Here is a 22,523-nt window from a genome sequence, read left to right as displayed (position 1 = left end):
AACTATTAAAACCACAGTTAGAGCAAACGAATCATGAATGTGTTTCAGGGATTAAAATAATTTTATTCTTTCGTCATAACATTCCATAACATAATTGATAAAATATTTCTTCTGACATGAAGGCACCATATCGAATATCACAACGGTTATATTTCGATTTTAAAGTTAATCTTGTAATTAATCCACAATTAACATTCATTAGTGAACATGAGATAATCTTTGAGTAATTTCGGTAATTGAAGTAGATAAACTTTCTTATTGATATCATCAGTTATACAAGATCTAATCACTAATCGAGTTGTATGTTTTAATGATTTTACAACACGAAGTTTCTGTTCATATATGAATTCTAATAATTCATTTCTGTTAATCCCGTCTTTCGGGAAATGCCAATTATTTGGGTCGGTTTCCGCGCCACATCTGATCAAGAATTCGGCAATTTGTTTATAATTTCTATAAACAGCTTGATAGAGAGGCGATTCGCCCGCATTCGTCAGAACGTTACAATTAGCCCCGTGATTAACCAGTAAATATACTTTCTCCAAATTACCCTTGCAAACAGCCATATGTAACGGCGTAACGTGATCAGATGAGGTGGCATAGTTCACCGATACACCAAGTTTTAGTATCTGTCGCATTGTTTCAGGTTTGACGACGAAATCAGTTGCTTCGTGCAACAGATTGTATCCAAATCTATTCAACGCATTCAAATCAGCGCCGATACGAACGAGTTTACAAATCATTTCAGTTTTATTAGCGCTTACAAGAGGAAACAATACCGAATACCCCGAGAAACAGTTATTCAAATTAATTCCATTTATTTCCGATGTAAAACTCAACAAAGTTTCGATGACTTCGATATTTTCACATTTGACCGCGTGGTAAATTATAGTTCTACCTGCCTCATCCATGGTTGACAAGTCACTGCCATTCTGAATGAGATACCTGATTAGATCGATATTACCACACGATATTGCCGATCTGAGAGCTGTCTCTTCACCCCAATCATCGGTTTGATTGATATCGGCGCCATTTTCGACTAATAATCGACATATTTGAATGTTTCCAGTTTTAGCGGCGCATATCAGCGGTGTTGTACGATGTTTTATACAGTTGAGATCAGCTCCGGTTGATATGAGTAAATTCAACGCGTCCCACGACTGTTTCATCACAGCCAATAACACCGGCGGATAAAACATATAACTCGCGCCGCTGTCCTCGTTTATATTTACTCCCGATGCGATCAACTGTTGGATTTTTGAGATGTCGTTTGCGCTAACGGCCTCTTGAAGTTTGTCCTCCAGACTCATGATAGCTACAGCTAATGTCACCAGCACTATAGAATTCTACATGCGACTATACCGCTGAACACACAGCTGTGCACTATTGCATTGAGCCCCATTTTAACAACACACGCGCTATCTGCATGATAATAGGGTACCTTATTAAGTTATTTTTATGTAGGTTATAAATCATCATTCTCCAAAAAACGCTCGTCAGAAGTAAAAAGCTGGTTTTGAAAAGTAATTCAACCTCATACTATTTGAGACATGTTTATTCCCCACGGAACGCGCGGTGAATGATTCAAAGTTATAAATCATTAAACGGGTTCTAAAGATTATTTTGGCGATGACAGTTTTCATATTAAAAAATAAGTGTTGTAACTTCCATAATTCCGTGCAATCTGTGGGTGAGACGATTTTTCAAGAACTTCAAAGCGAAGGGGCTCAATCCAATTCTATTATTCATTTGAAATAAAACTTATATTATAATGAACTCTTTCGTTGCGATAAATTCTTAAAATTAGTATTTTCTAATTTCGATAAACAATAGTAAGTATGCCCATGTTATATCGTACAATAAAATTATGAATGGAATTGAATGTACGTATCAATATGAATGAGTGGAAGATGAATAAATAATTGACCATGTATCTAACAGCAATTTAGTCGAAAGATGGGGAAATCTTTTGACCGCTACCCATGGTAGCCTAACAGGCCAAAGCGCATTCATCTCGTCACTAGTGCCAACTTCGAAGCTCCGTATAATAGAGGTAGAGATAGTCTAACTTGAATTTGATTTTCAGGGGTTAGCGCGAACGCAGACCCCCACTACCAGAAATTGTACACCCGAGTCTCCCACATTTGGGGAGATCGCAGACGTCAGCCTAATCGTATAGTGCAATGAAAAGGCCTCGATCTGGGGGCACCACCTTGCAGATCATGGTGTACCCCTGTGCCAGGTAAGTATGCTTATGTAACGTGGCCTCTGAGAATATATACAAAAACTACCTCTACTACCAAACCGGTGTTTTTTTTAAATACCAAATAAACTTTAAATCTATGATTTCATTTGCTATAAGTCAAGACTTCGATATTATTATCAATAAGAATTTATCATAAGTAAATATATAGAAAAACTGGTAGATGGTAAAGTTATTTGTTATTTTTGCCGAGGATATTTAATAAGATTGCAGAATTCAGATGCTAGTGTGTGTGGTGCCATCTTTACAATCCCGTGATCACAATCAGGTTCGAATCCCGGTCGAAGTTGGTGCAATATAAAAATGGTAGACTAAAATTTCATCTTTCTAGGAACAGATACATTAAAAATGCGCAACTAATTTGCCTTATGTGGATGAGAAAAATGAGAAAAATATATCCACTGCCGCCTATTATTTTTTTGAGTCCGAATCCGGGTTTTATACTCGAACCAGCGATCGGCCATTTGTTCTATTTGGCAAGAAATCGAAAATACACACATCATTTAGAAGTTAAAGGTTCGGGCGTTCATACATTGATAATGGCGAACAGTGGTGGAAGTATCCAGGTATTTATTGAGGAATTCATCTCAACTTTTCTAAAACTGTCAGCTGTTTGTCGATTGATTTATCGGGGGTAAAAATATGGGATCCACTACACACTATCTCATTGTCGATCATCTGACAACTACATTCGTCCTGTCAAATATGACTCAACATCTATTACTGGAAATGAATGTTCCAGGCTCATGAAGCTTGTGGTCAGAACTTAATCGTAATTATTTTTTTACAAATAGAATCATTGGTCATAGGGTGACTAAATCACTAGTGGTAAGCTTTTAATTATAGGCCTAATCGGAAAATATCCGATCGCAAAACTAAACCACAGACAGGTTACTAGCCCGATCTTGCGAGCAGGTGCAAATCCCCTAACGCGGGTCTAGGAGCCCTCCCCAATAAATTTTGAAATGCAGGATGCCGGATATTTGATTTCAAGACATCTGGGGAAAAATGCGAGGATTAAGTCTCTCGGTTTCTTTTCGAGATTGCTGGCGTGAAAATGCATCTTTTCAAAAGGCATCACAGCGAAAAATACTGGGGGCGTACGCTACTTCCTAAACCCCTACCCTAAATCCGCCCCTGATTGGTAGAGACCTATCAAAACCTGCCTTTTTTACAGAAATTGACAGGTAACAGAACCTAGTCATGGCTTAGACTCAAGACCAGTCTAAGACCAACTTAGTTCTATAGCCAATCTAACAACTTAAAACCGGTCTTAAGATTTAAGACGACTTTCGGACTTAAGTCACGACTGTGCAACTGGGCCCTGTGTCTACAACAAATGATTATTATGACTTTTTCTCTGAATCTGTAGAAAGCTATTGAAATTGTAACGAAGGCGACTGAAGAAGATAAAAATAAGAATTATGAAGAAGCGTTTCGTTTGTACCAACATGGAGTACAATATTTTTTACACGCTTTGAAATGTAAGTTTTTCTGTGTTGTATAAATCATCATCCAATGTTATACGTAGATAGTTCAATTTTGTAGACGGTTTTATTTTTTTTGTTGGTAAATGTTGCAGATGAAGCTCAGAGTGATAAATCGAAGGAATCAATCAGAGAAAAATGTACGTCATATCTCGACAGAGCAGAAAAAATAAAGGCATATATGGAGAGTAAAAGTAACAAGAAAAACAAACCGGTTGCGGACGGTGCATCTGATAAGAAGTACGTAGTCAGGGAAAATCCAGGCAATTCCTGGATTTATTTTTCCTCGCAGTGAGAGTTAGAGAACTCTGACTCCTCTGTTAATAGTCGCGGTGTCTTGTTGTTCTTGTTAGTGGAGAGTGGCGCAAGGAATCTCTTGATAAGAAACAGTCCCACTGAGGATATCTTATGATTTATTTTAATCAGGGAAATGTTGGTGAAGGGTCCTCTTACCCATCGCTGATCTGGTTGAACCCTGCTGTAAAAAAAATGTTTCTGTTTAGAATGCAGAATAATGAATATCTGTTTACTGTTAATTCAGAGACAAATCAGGCAAAGATAGCGGAAGTGAATCCGAAGATGAAGAGAAGAAAAAATTTCAGAATCAATTATCAGGTAAAGATTGAATATCTTGGGACATTTTAAATCGATCGATCAATGATGATGATGAGGATGATGATGACGATACTGATGATGAATACGGATTTGTTTGATTATTCACAGGTGCGATTGTTATGGAGAAACCGAACGTTAGCTGGGATGATGTCGCTGGTTTAGAGGGCGCTAAAGAAGCTCTAAAAGAAGCTGTCATCTTACCTATTAAATTCCCACATTTATTTACAGGTATTCATCCTGAATTAACCCGAAACATTGTCTAAACCTGGAGTAAATTGCTCAAAAATTGGTTAAAGATAACCGATGGATAAATATCATAGTAACAATGAACTTTAATTGTCACTATATGTCGACTATCCACTGGTTAACTTGAACAAACTTTTCAGCAACTGCAGCTTCTAAACCAAGTTGTGATTTGTAAACTAAGTTGTGAAAACTGTTGAACTGATACCTGAGTTCAGTTTACTGTTTAGTTTGAGTGAAAAGTTAAAAATAGTTAATTGTTTCAAATGTTCTAATTTTCAAGTCAAATCTTTTAAGCGAGAAACAGGGAATTTGAACCTCATTTGTACGAATATAGACGAAGTTTTTGAGATAATAAATTAATTGTTTTATTTTTAGGGAAGAGGAAACCTTGGAGAGGAATCCTACTTTACGGGGTTAGTATCTTGTCTATTCAGTCAGGATCCAGTATTTTTTCCAGGAGGGGCTTCAAAAAATTGTTAATGTATGTTGAACTGCCGACTATAATCTCCAATGATAGCCGTGGCCTGTACGGCATATTGTTTGGCCAAACATAAGATGATATGGTACTGATTATGTGGTACTGTTTGCCCGCTTTGTCTTGAGTACATTCCTTCAAGAAAACGATTGAAAGATTTTTGGTAGCTGAGCAGATGGATCACTAGTTAGTTACCTAATCGTTGGTGGTAAGCTGGTTTGTGAAAATGTCCGATCGTGAAACTAAACCACAGTCAGGTTACTGACTAGTAGATCACGACCCCTAAAACCCTCCTGTCAGTATTTTGTATCTCGATGTAATTTATATCAATATTGTCTGTTATGTGTTTTTGCAGCCTCCTGGAACCGGTAAATCATATTTAGCTAAAGCTGTCGCGACTGAGGCGAATAATTCGACATTTTTCTCTATATCCTCCTCGGATTTAGTTTCTAAATGGTTGGGAGAAAGTGAAAAGTAAGTCTTTTAACGTTCATTTATTCGCGTTTAAGAAATTGAGAAAATTACGACGCAGATGAAGTGACCGTAGTTAGTTACCTAATCGTTGGTGGTAGCTTTTCATAATCGGATGAGCTTATACCAAATGTGTGGTTTGTGAAAATATCCGATCGTGAAACTAAACCACAAACAGGTTACTGACTAAAGTGACCGATGATTGATTCGTTTACAGATTGGTGAAGAATTTATTTGAATTAGCTCGAGAACATAAACCAAGTATCATTTTCATCGATGAGGTCGATTCTTTATGCGGGTCACGTAATGAGAATGAATCGGAATCTGCTAGAAGAATCAAAACTGAATTTCTTGTTCAAATGCAAGGTAAGAATGTAGATATAATGGTAGAATCCGCTTTTAAAATTCGGATCATTTTGGACCAACAAAATTCATCCGGTTTACGGGAAGTTTGGAATAAAAATCATTTTCTTGTATATTAATCAACAAATGGACTACAAATATTGTCCGGATTAGGTGAAAATCGGGACTAAATGGATCCGGATTTAGGTTTCGCTGTTTGGATAATAGTCTTGCTTGTACAATCAAATTTAATTCGTCATTGTATCATATAAGTCAAATAAGTCATCAAAGTCACATCAAGTGTTTTGTTATTGTTATTGTTTCGATAAGTCCTGAACTTAATGATCATCACAACTATGCGATGATGGCTTAAGACAGTGTTGTATGTTTATATTTTAGGGGTTGGTACTGATAATGAAGGTATTCTTGTTCTCGGAGCTACTAATATACCCTGGGTTTTAGATGCTGCAATCAGAAGAAGGTCAGTGACTCTCCGTGTCTATTGCGGTGTGGTATAAAACTGCTATTAATTTCTCAAACGATGCACACTAAACACATTGTCTTTGAATGAGTCGAAATGAAATAGAATCCTGCGTCCAGTTTCACATAAAAGTTTAACTCTTAAATCGATTTAATTTCTTCGTTAATTCAGTTTATCTTTAATCGATTTAGGCCTTAATCCTTTTTGTGAAACTGGGTCCTGCGTAATAAGTATTGAATGGAATTTGACTCGAGAGTTAGTTCATTTCCAATATTTGAACGAGTAGAATCAGAACTATGGATCTGGTGAATGTCGACTATCAGTAGAATCAGAACTATGGATCTGGTGAATGTCGACTATCAGTAGAATCAGAACTATGGATCTGGTGAATGTCGACTATCAGTAGAACCAGAACTATGGATCTGGTGAATGTCGACTACGAGTAGAATCAGAACTATGGATCTGGTGAATGTCGACTATGAGTAGAATCAGAACTATGGATCTGGTGAATGTCGACTATGAGTAGAATCAGAACTATGGATCTGGTGAATGTTGATTATTTCTCTAATTCTCGTATGATGCTTTGTTTTATTGTAGATTTGAGAAGCGCATTCATATACCGTTACCCGGTGCTAACGCTCGAAATAAAATGTTTAAATTACACATGGGATCTACGCCGTGTAATCTCAGTGACAGTGATTACATGGAGCTCGGTCGTGTTACTGATGGGTACGTTTAACTATCATTTGTATATAGACTGACTAATATAATACAGATATATAGTCAACCCACTACAGTGCCGATTTAAGGCGGTATAGAGTGAGTACGGCAGTATTTCGGGAGTGTTTTACTATGTATTTGTATAGAGATGTGAGAAAACCAACATAATACAGTTATATACACTGAAGTCGATGGATCTTTGTCAATGTACTACACATGCGTATGCATTACGGTCCATAGTACAGTGGAACCTCGTTATTACGAACTCTGAGCGATTCATCGGAAATAACAAATATTGAATTTTGTCCCGAGTTTGAAAATTTGATTAATCTCATACTGGATACAATGAACTATCGCTTATAACGAACATATTTTCTAGTCTCGTGAAGTTTGTTGTAACGAGGTTCCGCTGTAAATTGTTCCAAACATGCGGGTATGACACATATCCATGGATTTGGATCGAGAGCTTTGGTCACAAGTTTTCTGCAAAATTATCGCATTTTTAACATTTAAATCTAACTGTAATGGATTACTACAGATGAACTTATTTCAAGTAATGGATCTATTGTAGTTATTCGGGTGCTGATATAGGTATCGTAGTTAGAGATGCCCTTATGATGCCAGTACGCAAAGTACAAAATGCTACTCATTTCCAAAGGGTAAGTTTTCACATCAAATTCAATGGAGTTCTTAGAATCAATAGAATTGTTGTAGAATATAGATTTAATTTTCTCCATTGTCATAAACTCGAATAGATAAAAAGTCACTGGTCACAGTGATGTATAAAAAATAGTATGATTATAGAGAATGAAAATACCATACTGAGATTGAAAAATAAAGTCTGAAATGTTTCCTTGAGCTAGTAGTTTATTCAAGTAGTAATTTCAACAATGTGCTAGTAGTCATCTTCAGGAATCCTAAATTTTAGATACATTCGTACATTCCTGAACAAAAAGAAACTACACAATAAGATCCCTTGATCTAGATGAAAAAAAAGTCTGAAATGTTTCCTTGAGCTAGTAGTTTATTCAAGTAGTAATTTCAACAATGTGCTAGTAGTCATCTTCAGGAATACTAAATTTTAGATACATTCGTACATTCCTGAACAAAAAGAAACTACACAATAAGATCCCTTGATCTAGATGAAAAAAAAGTCTGAAATGTTTCCTTGAGCTAGTAGTTTATTCAAGTAGTAATTTCAACAATGTGCTAGTAGTCATCTTCAGGAATACTAAATTTGAGATACATTCGTACATTCCTGAACAAAGAAACTACACAATAAGATCCCTTGATCTAGATGAAAAAAAAGTCTGAAATGTTTCCTTGAGCTAGTAGTTTATTCAAGTAGTAATTTCAACAATGTGCTAGTAGTCATCTTCAGGAATACTAAATTTTAGATACATTCGTACATTCCTGAACAAAAAGAAACTACACAATAAGATCCCTTGATCTAGATGAAAAAAAAGTCTGAAATGTTTCCTTGAGCTAATAGTTTATTCAACGTTTTAGCAGTATCAGTGCCTCACTAATTTTACAATGAATGAATGTTTGTTTTGTTTATTAAAGGTAAGAGGGCCTTCGCGAGATAATCCAAACATCATTGTTAATGATCTATTAACTCCTTGTTCACCCGGAGCACCTGGAGCTATAGAAATGTCATGGACTGAAGTTGATGGTGACAAACTACAGGAACCTCTTATTACTTTAGTAAGTACTTTCAGGCCTGACTACGACCACTATTTTAGAGTAGTTTCTACTCTTTTTAAGAGCTCAGCTACTCCCAAAAATATCAAAGCACTTAAAATTCAGAACGAATTTCTAGTTAATTTACAAATTAACTACTATTTTTGATGTCAAATTACTCTTATTTTAGATGTCAAATACTTCAATCAGAAATATCAAGTATTCTGGTGTGTATTTTATTTCTAATTTTCACAATCATTTTATTAAATAAACGATTATTTGATTACAGAATGATGTATTGATTTCACTGAGTCGCCAGAAACCGACCGTCAATGAAAATGATTTGAAAAAATTAGAATCATTCACAAATGATTTTGGTCAAGAAGGAATGTAGTCTCTGATCGGTGTGTATCATACGTCTCGTCGTAACCCTGAAATATTTCTCGAATTTAGGAAGAGCGTTTAAATCATCTCATTCAGTTTGTTCATTTGACGACACAAAGCTTCATCGTAAGCAAAATAATTAAAATGATAATCTGCCTTGACATTTTTTGTTAAAGTTATCAATTCGTACATGTATCGAGGCTAACTATATTGAACTGCCTCGAGGCCCACAGTTATTCGTCAGTCTTTATTAGTGTTTGGTATGAACTGTGGATAGCTGTGTACCATAGGTATAAATCAGGGTTTATGGGTTCAAACCCTGGTGGCAACTCCGGGGCCAGTTGCTCAAAAGCTGTAATAGCATGGTACCAATGGACTCCTTAATTGTCACCCATGTCAGCTATCAACTGGTTAACTGTGTGAGCAACTGCTGCCCCTGTTGTTGTTTAAAGAGGGAATTATAATGGTTCAAAAATACAGCTTGTTTAAGTAATCACAATATCGTTTATTTCCTCTATTTACATAGTCATGTGATATGAGTCATATAGAGAAGAACTTACCCAGTATATACACGATTAAAAAGCTCTTAATAAATGTAGAATAGAATGCGTTTCTCATTTATTGAAAAGAGTTAGTGGATATTGATGTAAATGTCTAGATTATTATTTTGTAAAAGAAATGCTACATTATTAAATGTTTATTGTATAGATATAATTCATTAGTCTTCAATATGAATTCATGTAAAGTTAATTATGTTGTGAACTGTAGAATTCTTGCATTGTATATTCAAGGTTTTGTTTTCACGTGAGGCTAAAACTTTCAAAGCTATGTTTGATTCATCAAAAGAATGAATAATTACAAGTGCGTAATACCTAAAAATGGTTTTGTAAATAAAGTTGATTTTTTGAAGCTATCCCACATTGTAATATAGTAATAAACTTATTATTTAACTTATTTAGTTACTTATTCCTTAAGTATTGGGATCGTACAGTTCAAGTCTGAACCACTCTCTGGCTTGCACTGGGTCCCCCAGTGATTGATGGAGCTATGTGGTAGTTGGTGTGATCATGGACGCCAAACTAGTTTTTACGTATTTCTAGTTTATATATACGTCCATGGTGTGATTAGTGTGGTAATCGGTCACACTTCCCCGGTCAGTACTAGACAGTGACCCGCCGTACGGTTGGGGTAGTGAGAGCGGCTGCCTGCTAATAATGCAGGTCAACAGTGTTGTAATCTCATCGTTAAGCCTCAAGTTCATGTCGCCCAGATTCAAAGTTTACGAAGCTGTCAATGAACAAGTGGAAATTAAAAGGGATGAGAGGAGACTAGTGAATCTGTCATTTCGGCCGACGGACGTTCGATTCAATCTATACGAATCCAACTCCATATTTTACTTTCCGTGTTTCCAGATCTGAATACGCGTTTTCCTCCGAACCTACAGGCCATGTGACCAACATTTCGACCAATCACAGATCACCGGTTCAGACATGGCTGCTTTCCAGAAAAAATCTGAAATATAGATTGAGATTCCTAATAAAAATCAACACCGACTTATCGATAGATCTTTGAAAGGATATTCTCTTTGTGGCTGGTTCTATTCTCTGAATCATCAAGTGAGTGATTTTTGTGATTCTAACAATCAACATCGGTCTCAATTAGCTCATATCACCTTGAAAATTTTCATCAATACAATTCAATTATATTTGTTGTTCAAGAAAGAACGGAGACAATCGTAAATTGTATCGATTCAATTGTGTTCGTATTTTGACCGACGGTCATCATTCAACTGTAGCGAATCAATGTGGCTACATTCACTGCAAATCACAGTCATGTTCATATTATTGCCCAACCACAGATACTACTTTGATATTAAAATATTGCCATTATTGGACTGCATCAGACACCAGGTCCCAGTTTCGCAAAAAGGATTAAGGCCTAAATCGATTTAAGATAAACTGAATTAATGAAGAAAACAAATCGATTTAAGGGTTAAACCTGTGAAACTGGGCCCAGACCTTATTTTACAATAAGGTTAAGTGGCCTACTACACTGCAGATAGTGGAAATAGTGCCTTCAAAATCTTTACCCATCATAATTACACACAATTACGCACAAGAAATTCATGATGCGCTAGATTCATTTTCTTTTTATATCTGACTTTCTGGTTGATGGTTCTGTTTCTCAATCAGTAATATTGAATTGACAGGTTGTGATGGAGGATGCTGGTAATGAACGTCAGTGTATCGACGGTTGCGACACACCCGAGGAGAGGGAACCTTTACCATATACAATGACGGGACAGACCGGCGACGAGAACCCGTACGACGAACAGGACGTTATCCCTAATCATCTGATCAATATTGAATCCGAATCCGATAGCGAGGATCAGATAGTGGAACATGAAGACATCAGTAACGGCGTTACACCTACTACCGATGATCATAGTTATACTAATGATGATGAAAACGATGATGATGATGATGATGATGATGATGGAGGTAAACCTGATAGCGAAGAGGTCAACACTCCTCATTCTTCTCCAAAACCTGAATTATCCCCAGGTTCAGTGCCACGTCAGGACTCTGATAACCCGCAATCATCCATAACACCAGAAACAAAGTCTACACTAGTAGCTAACAATCCTCAATCACCAGCTGCAGAGCCCCAGTCATCCCCTCAAAGTTTGACTCCCCAGGAACCTCGATCCCCTCAAAGTTTGACTCCCCAGGAACCTCAATCCCCTCAAAGTTTGACTCCCCAGGAACCTCAATCCCCTCAAAGTTTTCCTCCAAAGGAACCTCAATCCCCTCAAAGTCTTTCTCCAGAGGAACCTCAATCCCCTCAGAGTTTGCCTCCAGAGGAGCCTCAATCCCCTCAAAGTTTGCCTCCAGAGGAGCCTCAATCCCCTCAAAGTTTGCCTCCTGAGGAGGAACCGCGATCCCCTCAAAGTTTGCCTCCAGAGGAGCCTCAATCCCCTAAGAGTTTGTCTCCTAAAGAGCCTCAATCACCCCAAAGTTTGCCTCTTGAAGAGGTACCCCGATCCCCTCAAAATTTGCCTCGGGAGGAACCTCAATCCCCTCAAAGTTTGCCTCCTGGGGAGGAGGAGGAGGGTCTAAGTCGACCCTTTGAAAAAGTTCAGGAGCAATCTGATGAAGAAGAACCTCGATCTCCTAATAAATCTCCAGAGCGAGATGCACCTAAATCTCCTGCTCTCAGTCAAGGAGCTGCCAGTCGTTGTTCAACACCGCAAAAACAATTATCATTATCAACTGAAATGATAGCGTCACCGGAATATGCTAGTGATGAGTACGAAACAGCGTTTGACGAAACACCAGTTCAGGAATCGCAATCGCATCGTCTAAACACGGAGGCTAAAAATACTACACCGAAACCAACTAATTTGAATATAAAACAAGGAAATTTAGATCTACGAACTGTCGGTAAATTATTCTTGAAAAAATTAGAACAATCTCGCAGTCAAAATAACAGTGACAGCGAAACGGTAGAAACAAGTGACGATCATCGTAACAGGAGCAAGCGTAAGAGTATCGATATCTCCGAGTCGAAATCACGAAATAACGTTAAAAATCAGATCGATATCGATATAATCAATAGAACTAGCGTGGACGATCACGGAGAACTGGATTACGACGAGGACGAGGCTGAACCGGTATCAACTGAATTAAAGAGAACCGTATCGAGAGAGGACGGAGCTGTTGATCATACAGAGAAACAACTACCAGACAAACAGGTAAATAATATATACAACAACTCCTTCAGCATCGTGCCACCTCCCTGGGTCCAGTTCAACAGTTCCGAGTTCAGATTTGTGTTAACTCATTGAAAATGAACAAAGTAATTATAACTCACAACTGTGGAACTGGGTCCTGGAAACGTGGCTGGAGGAGTGCAGGCTGATTGTGACTGTGAGATGATGATGAAATGAGAATATTGATTATTTTCAGGGCGAAAAATCTGATGAAGGAGAATTGGATGATGTAAGTTTAATGAGAATCAAATGGTGTTTAACATAGAATGATAATAGACCAATAGTAAATTGATTGATTGATTGATTGATTGATTGATCGATTGATTGAATTCTAGGATGATGATTGCGAGGAAGGTGAAATAAAAGACCCGGATGGTCGTAAACCGTACATCAGACCGACCTGTCGATTCTTCATGCGTGGTCACTGTACGTGGGGCAGTTCTTGTCGATTTCTACATCCAGGCGTTAATGATAAAGGTAAAATCGGATATTATCATTTATCGAACAAACTTTGTCCTGAAACGTCTGATTCATGAAACGTTAGTCTACTCTATATATGTATATGAATGATATGAAATCCTGCAAGAAAAACCACTTTGAATGGTTTTTTGAACTAGAGTTGATTCACTCATCTATATCCGAATAGTCAACTTCAGAAATACTGATTTCACAGCCAATGAGCAAAAGTCCTTGGGCTGCAGTTGCTCAAAAGTGTAACCAGTTGATAGTTGACATAGTGATAATTAAAATTTCATTGTTACTATGGTATTTAACTGCCGGTTATCTCCAACCAACTTTTGAGCAACTGCAGTCCCAGAAAAAAAGACTGATTAAGCAATAAGATGAATAAACTCTATTCCAGTTTCCATGTATTTGATTGGTTTGTTTTGTGTTTCTAGGTAACTGGACTCTGTTAGACACACCGAGTATCTTCAATCGAAACGTCAATCGTGGACCTCCTCCTAGACCTCAGATAGAAATACTAGAAGAGGAAGAGGCGGAGGAAGAACCGTTAGAACCTCCACCGGAGGAACCTCGAGTCGAGACGGCGTGGGAAAGAGGTTTACGTCAAGCTAAAGAGGTTCGTTTTATCAGCAGTAGGTGGCGCTTCAATTACTCGGTTTGTCACAGGTTTTAATATGATCGGTTTGTCTTCGTTTCGTAGCTACGACTGAAAGCTCAACAGAGACGACTGAATACGACCAATTTGGAGGAGAAAAGAATGACGATCACGTTCAAGGAAGAAAAGGATGATAATAAAGAAAACGAACGCGTTTATAAAGATCCTTATTACGATGCGGAGTATGTATTAAAACAGTCAAATTAATCACAAAATGAACGGACGGATAATAAGATAAAAACCCATGATCTCTAGGGTGAGATCGAAACGTCGTATTCTATATATTTTAGATTGTTTGAATAAATAAATTCTTGTTTTTAAATTCTTTTAATCTGTAGATAGTGGGTTTTTATCTTATTATCCGTTCATGACGTTTGAGTGTGGTCATCGTTCTAAAATGAACTGCATTTCAAACACGTTTGAGTCAAATCTTTAAAACAAAATCTGTGGAACTGAGTCCAGAACAAACTCGCTTAAGTTATATTCACTGGTCTTATCTGTGTTCATTGTGCATGTTCACTGTGTTCATTGTGCGGTGTTTTTGAATAGTTACAGCGATGGTGAAGATTATTACACTCATCAGGTTAAACAGTCCTACAGAGACGGTCAATACGAAGACTTTGAAGTGAGATACACGAGAGGTCACGAACTATCTGCACCGACTGATGAAATCGATCGTAAAACTAGAAATGAACGTCAAAAAGAACGTTATAGATCAACTATCGGGTTAGTGTTCATTTCTCGTAATGAATTAATTATTAGTTTTGCTGTGTAAAAATATTATTTGATGTTCGTTTGACACAGGACCGTTCCATCAAGACCTGTTGATTTGACAGTTGGGTAAGAACCATTTTCACTTACTCAAACCCCCCCCCCCTCACAAACTAACAGATTAAAAACTATTTAACTTAAGAATTATGATAGCATTTTTATTGTTGATTCAGTTTGGTTTTATTGTTGTCACTCCTATTATAGATTACTACAGACTGGGTCTATAACTCCGGAGGAGTGAGTTGTTATCATTGTTATCATTATCGCTTGCTGTCTTATATTCAATCAGCTTAATGTGCAATGCATTATGTTATACGCATATTTATAATCTGTCCAGCTATAGAGTTATAGATATTAAACTGGTACAGGTATCAATCAACCAGCGACCTCATATATTCACCGATGTAATTTGAAGCCTAGTTATAAAAATGCACTGATAAAATGTCCAGTATTTGTAATGATGTATGTAAGCTTATAGCTTTTCCTAATTCCTCGTATAATCTATCGCTACAGTGATTGTCGTTATATTTTCATACTGTTACGTATCATATTGATACACATATCTTCGTATCAATCTCAATGTTTGAGGTAGTTGTAAGGTTTTAGCAGATTGATATCCGAGTAATAGCTACAGCTTTAATCAAATGACTCGGTTTATTATTTATAGGTATGGACGAGTATCGCATCGTTTGTCTCCACCACCTCCGACAGCTGCTGCAGCTGCCGCTGCTACAGCTGCTCCTCAAATAGTTTCAACTGCTTTACCAGTACGTAAGCGAGCTGATGAATGGCACGATCCGTGGAGGAGGTATTTACTAGTTTCACGTTGAGTATTTATCGTTTATGTTTTAAATTACCGATATTCAAATTACTAATGTTTGTTTTATAGATCTAAATCTCCGACGAGCGCCGGTATGATGAGAAAGAAACGTTCGTTATCACGCGATAGATCGCGAGGTCGTCCTCCATATAGATCTTACTCGAGAGGCAGTTATTCATCTTCATCTTCCAGGTTCATTTATATTTCTATTATTCACATCCGAGCGTAACTCCGAGGGTCAACTCCTTGCTCTTGACTTCGCTTTCCTTTTGAAAAAAAAAACATTTTTCTCATAGATTTTTCTTTAATTTAACTCGGAAGTGCCTCTCATTTAAATGTGCTGAATGTTCAAAATTTTCCAGACCCTTGATTCTATATATACCTACCCTTTTTAACGGCGCTCCCTTTTGATAATGTTTGTTCGCCTCTTAAAGCCTGCCCCTTGTAATGGAATACCGGCAACACCAGATGGCGCGACAAAACACCGGGTTATTCGTAGTGAAATTCAGTTCATTTTCAATGAAATTTGAACTTTACTTTTAGGCTTACAAATGAGGAAATTATTAAATGACTTATCGGATAGATATAAGAATCCCTTTCTCACACAGTCGATGGTATTGATTTCACTGAAAATTGATTTACTAATCAGAAAATTTGACTCGAAGTTTATTGAAATGTAGAAGAAATTGAAGCGCGGTAACCCAGTGCCACTAGCGATCCTGGCGGATTATCGCTGAACCTCGCTACCCACAGTAGCCTTGCCGGTATCCCATTGACATTCGTCTGCTACTGGATCAGACCTTGTTGTAATTATTGATGTTTGTTGACACCGGTAATTTAATCGTTTGGTGTTTATCTATTTATAGTTATTCCGGTTCATCGAGATCATCGTCATACTCATCATCGTACAGTTCATCTTCAGCGAGTTCCAGGTATTTCTTTAAACCCTTTCAGTGCTGACTAATTAATACCCTATAGTGCTGGAGATGATTTGAAAATTTTTTTAAATTCCACCCTAGTGTGTTTAATAACGGGAATACCACTATAGTGCGTCTACACCGCGGCGCAGTGTATCATTAGTTACTAGTATTTCACTATGTTTGACAGGTGCTGCCATCCTTCAATGGAGATAAAAACTAATTGCTAATTACATCAATACACTGCAGTGTGGTGTACTAGCAACATCTATCACTGATTTATACACCGCACTGCGGTGTAGATGCACTGAAGGGGTTAAAACAACGTCTAATCGCTGATTATTCAAATTGAATTCTACGATTCACTGATTTGTTTTTTGTTCGAAGATCTCCGTCTCCTCTGAAACGTAAAACTCGTCGACCGTTGCCGCAGCAACAGACGTCACGAATTCCGCCGAAACAATTAAAACAGCCGAACATCGCCGGAGCAAAACAACCGACGAACAACGGTAAACAACCGGCGGTAAAACCAGACGTCGGTCCTACGCAGAAAAATATTCCTAAATCAACAGCAGCTAAAATCACTAGTTCAGTCAGGTATGTCTCAGCTATTCAAATAGATTGTGTGCGTATCAATTGGCAAATATCACCTTGTCAAAATCTATTTACACTCCAGGACCCTGTTCCACAGTTGTGAGTTAGAGTTAACTCTGAGTTAAAATCAGTTCATTTTCAATGTTTTATATGAGTCAAATTTAACTCAGAACTGTGGAACTGGGTCCTGCATCAGAAATTAGAACAAATGATTTATCTAGATAAACTCGGATTGATTTTTAGGGTTCATATATTACCAGTGTCATCTTATTCATGTTTTGTAGAATTTGAGAAATTATAAATTGAATGTAAGAAATTAGCATTGTTGTCCTAATGCGCACTAGCGACACCTGGTGGATCCACAAGGGGACACCTCGATTGCCACAGTCAACTATGGACCGAGTCCCAATTGAACACTTGTATTTCATTATTTTAATATATGTTTCATCTTACACCTGACAGCGCTGATACTGCTAAATCTATCAATAAAGTTTCAACAGCTGCAGTTGCATCTGTTACTGCGACGAAGCCAGCGTCTGCTGCAGCCGATAGTAAATTAGCATCGAAAAAGAAATCTAAACCTACCGGGAATGAGATATTCGGCGTAGGAACCGCGTTAGCTACGCTCATCAGTAAAAACGATCGTAAAACAAAAACTCGAGGTCGAAAAGATGTGAAAGCTCCCCCTGGTGGCAGGTCAGTCGCTGATTCAAATATCGCTATTATTCTTGTTAAACGAAGAAAGTATTTATGAAATGGTTAAATATTGATTTGTTGTAGAAGGAAACGACAGAGAAGTTCAAGTGCGTCTAGCTCTAGTAGCGGGTCATCATCGTCGCGCAGTAGTGACTCACGTAGTAGTTTTACATCTAGCAGCGGAAGTTCGTCCGATTCAGATTATAGTCCGAAGAAAAAACCATCAACTCGAGGTTAGTGCTTACCTGGGAAATAAGAAGTTTTACTCAGAAACAGAGAGATGACTTCGCTCAATAAAAGTTGTAGACAATTAAATGTGAAGAGAGACATCGTTAGACTGATTTCATAGTGCTTACTTGTGATAAAAAAAACAAGACTGATTTTATATCGAAATACAAGTTTTCACTACTAGTACATAGTAGTTTCATCAGGTAAATGAATGGATGCAGACTCAGTTATCTGATGAAACAGCTGCACCAGAAGCAAAATCTTGTAATCCTCAATACCTACTACAAGGAACTATCAGTCTTCATGGATGTTTATTACTTATCTGATGATATTATCTTACAAAATTCGTACTTTAATTTTCTGCAAAATGTGTGCTTCAAGTTTGAGATATTTTATTTTCATTTTTGTAGGTAAAGATAAAACAAGGAAACCGGCAGGAACCGCCCCTCCCCCACAAACAGCGTCTGCTAAAGAGAAACTACGCAAATCGACCGCTAATCAGGATAAAGAAAAACTTACGAATAAAGATAAAGCACCAGCGTTAAATGCACCTGATAAAACTACAGCTACCACAGCAGCTGCTAAAATATCTCCAGTTAAACAGAAGCCTAAACCAGTGCATGAAGTATTATCTAAATCAAGCGATCGAGTTAAAATTGGAGTTTTATCAACGCAAACTAAAGACACGCAAAAAACAACAGCGAAACCGAGTATTAAACTAACTCTTATTAAAAAGGTACGTTTTACATTCACAGTGTCTTTCTTATTTTAGAAATCTCTGAGTTCCGACTCAATTGGAATATGATTCTATTTTTGTCTGAGTCAATGTAACCAGAAAGAATATTCTTGTTATTCCTATGCTTAACTCGGACTCTGCTTACCGTCGTCCCGAGTTAGATGAAGTAGACTGACTAATAATGATAATGAATGATAATCAATTAATTTATAGCAACCATCGACAATGAAGAGACCGGCTGAAAACCCATTAAATTCGCCGTCTGCTAAGAAAATGGCCAAAGATAACGAACAGAAAACTGAAAAAGGTAAATTATTTATTCATCTACAAATTCGACGCGAGTTTTCTTAGATTTTGTTGTTTACGCCCGAAATTATTCCATTTGCAGAATATAAAGTGAAGGAAAAAGAAAAAGCAAAGTCTCCAATACCAAAAATGAAGCCACCAGCGACGACTACTGCATCAGCTACGACGGCTAAATCACAAACTAAAACTAAATCAGAACCAGCAGCTGCAGCAGCAACTACAGCTGCACCGGCCGCCGCTGCTGCTACTGCTGCTCAGAAAACAGTTACACCGGCTAAAGAGAAAAAGAAGAGTTCGGTTTCGAGACGCGAAGAACTTCTTAAACAATTGAAAGCAGTAGAGGACGCTATAGCTAAAAAACGTGCTAAATTCACTTGATAGCGATCGATAGAAATAATAGCGATTTATCTTCCAGAATTCTTTTCATATGACGCGTGGATCTCAGGAATCAATGTGCATCGTTACTAGTCGACAAAAACTGAACGTAAAACTTGCACCGTGTTAATCTGAAAGGATTCACATTGACTGGCGTTGATTTCAAAAATACCGATTGTAAAATGCTTTCAGGGGTCATTTAGATGTTGTTAGCAACATTGAAAATTAAACGATATTTTGAGTATGCAATAATCTGTGGCCTCTTATTGTTTTATTTCTATTATTATAGAATGATTACAGGAAAGTAGAAACCTGTCTCGCTGAACATTCACCTAAACCTGGCGTGTTAAACATAATATCTAATTTATTTTCAACATTCATTAAGGTGTTAGTTTAAACTGTGCTGTATATAATACAAGCTTATTAATTTGCGTGACGGAAAAAGTTATATCTTCGTGAAAAGTTTTAGGTTGAAATTCTCCCGTTTTGTCAAATAATGATCGTCATTTTCCTGATCAGAATCTAGTAATATTCCAGTAATCTTATCTCTCTTCATCGTGATCGTGAGAAGGTATAGAATTAATGTAAAAAGAAGTATGTATCTGAAATTAAACTTTCTGGTAAAAATAAAATCATTAGAATTATTTTCTGTATATAAAGATATTTATTCAGATTCTGTGAAATCATGTTAATCGTTATTTCATTATGTCTACTCCGAGCTACTGATATAAAACAGTAAATTTATAAACTTGTAAAAATTTGTAAACAATATCGTACGGTATCATGAAAAAGCATTTCTAAGAAGAAAAATAAACTAAAGAATTTGGTGAAATTGATATTTCTGGACTGAATGGTTTGCAGTTGACTCAGTCAAATAAAGCTCATTGGTTTGTAGTTGAACGCTTCAGAAAAAGTAGCACTTCGTGTTGTGAATTGCGCTCATCATGTCTGTGTCAAACCATTAGTCACAAAAACCTTCATGGATGGATTGACCCAATACACACTCAAACAATACCGCTAAATCCCTATCGGTTATACTTATCATTATCAAATTGAGTATTTAGCTGAATCGGTTTCTTCAAGTCTACGATTATATAGAAAACTAGGGCTTAGTGATTTCTATAGCCAATTTGCAGAAAATCTAGCACGGCATTATCTTTATAACCATAATAAAAATCGGATATTTTTATATTTGGATCATTTCTACCAAAGATTAACATTAAAGTCTTTATCAAGAGAATTTTATCTAAAAAGTAAAAATAGCGATATCGACCGTCTAGTGCTGCCCCTATGTACAACGATAGCGGGAAAAATGTGAACTAACATAGTACTGGCTGGTCAAATTCTATTATCTCGCAACCTAACGTCAAGATAAAAAGTAAATAGTCTTCTGATTTTCCTTAACTACTGTTATTTCATTTGTCGTTGTTTGTCGAGGTTTACTCTCATACCTATTTCAGGTTAATCAACCAACAACTCGAGATTATAATCAATTAACAATGAGACCACATTTTAATATTGAAATGAAAACAACTTTATTGCCTATTTTTAAAACTGTAAAATAAGGACGGATGAACAAGAGATCGTGGACCGCGAAAAAGAGATCGTGGACCGTGGCAGTAGATGTGAGATTCAGCAGTTATTGTAGAATATTGCACGATATATTAATAAATGCATAAACGAAAATATTACACGATTTCATTGGATAAAATCAATCCACAGAAAAGTTATTTAAAGAGATTAAATATCGCATGTGTTTCCTTTAGAACAGACATTTTGAAGAGCGTCCCTCGCTTCTTTGACGCCTTGTGACGCGGCTTGATGTAGGAGATGATGAGCATGTCTGTAATAGATAATCATTAAATATGTTATCTTTTAACTTTGACGCATTTAAGAGAACAATTTCAAGCAAACAACCTACCCGGCCGGCAATCCTGTATCATGACCTTTAATATGACCAACAGCAAGGTCATACTGCGCTCTTGGATGACCTTGATCAGCAGCTTTCCTGAAATTATAATTATGATAGCTGTGATCGAATATTTGTGTAATTTCTAGATTTCAAGCTGTAAGGAGAAGGAGGACGCGATACTTACTTGTACCAATCTATCGCTTTTTCGGTGTGTTTTTCAACTCCTGATCCTGAAAATTACAAATAAAATTATCAGTAATGGAAATTAACTTATTTTAGAGTAATGACAATAAGGATGTGAACCGAGGAGTCAGTGCTAGGACCATATGACTGTTAAACAATAGAGACAAATATCTACAACAGAAAAGTCAGCAGAACTGTTCAGAGTCCCGATATTCAACTGAAGCATAATTGTGCTTGTATGGGATACAGGAAAAGCTACTGTGGCAAGCAAGGATTCTGCTATCATATATCTGATGATTTCTTTGATAATTTTCAGATTTTGGAATCTAAAAATCATGTTAAAATTTTATTGAAAATGAACATTTTCTCTAGGAATGACCCGGTAATTTGTTCACCAAATCTTAGTCCCTGATGTTCTAGGATTGTAAAGCGACAGAGATGACTGTGGATACAATCACTACCATCATCTAGCCAGTGGCAGTGATTAATACGTACCGAACATGTATCTCTGTCCAGTTTGATGTTGCGCTTCTGCAAATCCCAGATGAGCGTAAGCATGAGTCACATGGAACTGTAGATGATCGATGTAATAATATGAGTAATAACAAAGCCAAACTGTGAAACAGATAACAGCAACCTGAAATATACAAAATTAATATCAGACCAGGGTTATTCATTTACGACAGTCCGACACCTGTTTGACCTACTGGTGAAAATAAACTGAACACTGACACTGTCACTAACCTCAAGGATTTTTATATATAAAGGATCCGGTTTCTTTTTCCTGGCAAGGTACACTTTTCCACCGTATGGTAAATCTGGATTCCAATCACCAGGTGGTGGTTCATATCGGGCTCTTCTTTCTCTGACTGTACTTTCACTTTCAGCGCTACTCGCGGAAGCCATCATTGTGGCGAACTGTGTAA

The 22,523-nt window shown here is 37.1% G+C and overlaps 4 protein-coding genes and 1 non-coding gene across 6 annotated transcripts; 2 read left to right on the top strand and 3 right to left on the bottom strand.

The window, feature by feature from the left end:
• Positions 1 to 188: 188 nt before the first annotated feature.
• LOC141902265 (uncharacterized) lies at positions 189 to 1,310 on the bottom strand. The gene has a single exon (XM_074789912.1). It carries the CDS (start codon positions 1,308 to 1,310, stop codon positions 189 to 191), a length of 1,122 nt encoding a protein of 373 aa, XP_074646013.1.
• A 773-nt stretch (positions 1,311 to 2,083) lies between these two features.
• On the bottom strand, positions 2,084 to 2,250 carry LOC141902993 (U1 spliceosomal RNA). Its single transcript, XR_012619032.1, has one exon. It is a non-coding gene; the product is annotated as a U1 spliceosomal RNA (small nuclear RNA).
• Positions 2,251 to 2,719: 469 nt separating this feature from the next.
• Positions 2,720 to 10,083, top strand: LOC141901052 (vacuolar protein sorting-associated protein 4B-like). The gene is made up of 13 exons (XM_074788127.1): positions 2,720 to 2,829; positions 3,636 to 3,747; positions 3,846 to 3,990; positions 4,292 to 4,365; positions 4,474 to 4,593; positions 4,987 to 5,024; positions 5,442 to 5,560; positions 5,775 to 5,923; positions 6,299 to 6,380; positions 6,978 to 7,109; positions 7,672 to 7,759; positions 8,667 to 8,807; positions 9,073 to 10,083. The coding sequence occupies exons 1-13, from the start codon at positions 2,803 to 2,805 to the stop codon at positions 9,175 to 9,177; spliced, it is 1,332 nt and encodes a 443-aa protein (XP_074644228.1). The 5' UTR covers positions 2,720 to 2,802; the 3' UTR covers positions 9,178 to 10,083.
• Positions 10,084 to 10,645: 562 nt separating this feature from the next.
• On the top strand, positions 10,646 to 20,324 carry LOC141902389 (uncharacterized). 2 transcript variants are annotated; one of them, XM_074790092.1, is made up of 18 exons: positions 10,646 to 10,783; positions 11,377 to 12,921; positions 13,136 to 13,168; positions 13,275 to 13,416; positions 13,839 to 14,020; positions 14,105 to 14,241; positions 14,609 to 14,785; positions 14,864 to 14,899; positions 15,035 to 15,067; positions 15,498 to 15,638; positions 15,720 to 15,842; positions 16,517 to 16,582; positions 16,955 to 17,164; positions 17,624 to 17,857; positions 17,942 to 18,090; positions 18,496 to 18,821; positions 19,035 to 19,128; positions 19,210 to 20,324. In XM_074790092.1, the coding sequence occupies exons 2-18, from the start codon at positions 11,383 to 11,385 to the stop codon at positions 19,503 to 19,505; spliced, it is 3,918 nt and encodes a 1,305-aa protein (XP_074646193.1). In that variant the 5' UTR covers positions 10,646 to 10,783; positions 11,377 to 11,382; the 3' UTR covers positions 19,506 to 20,324. The 2 variants fall into 2 exon arrangements, with proteins under 2 accessions (XP_074646193.1, XP_074646194.1); XM_074790093.1 differs by lacking the exon at positions 15,035 to 15,067.
• Positions 20,325 to 21,045: 721 nt separating this feature from the next.
• Positions 21,046 to 22,506, bottom strand: LOC141901850 (uncharacterized). Its single transcript, XM_074789360.1, has 5 exons — positions 22,342 to 22,506; positions 22,093 to 22,234; positions 21,599 to 21,644; positions 21,424 to 21,510; positions 21,046 to 21,345 (listed from the first exon to the last, which is right to left on the bottom strand). Exons 1-5 carry the CDS (start codon positions 22,504 to 22,506, stop codon positions 21,243 to 21,245), a joined length of 543 nt encoding a protein of 180 aa, XP_074645461.1. The 3' UTR covers positions 21,046 to 21,242.
• Positions 22,507 to 22,523: the final 17 nt, after the last annotated feature.

Source organism: Tubulanus polymorphus, chromosome 3, assembly GCF_964204645.1.
Source record: "Tubulanus polymorphus chromosome 3, tnTubPoly1.2, whole genome shotgun sequence".
Lineage (NCBI taxonomy): Eukaryota > Metazoa > Nemertea > Palaeonemertea > Tubulaniformes > Tubulanidae > Tubulanus > Tubulanus polymorphus.
Note: the sequence above shows the minus strand (reverse complement) of the source record. Positions and strands in the feature narration are given on the sequence as shown.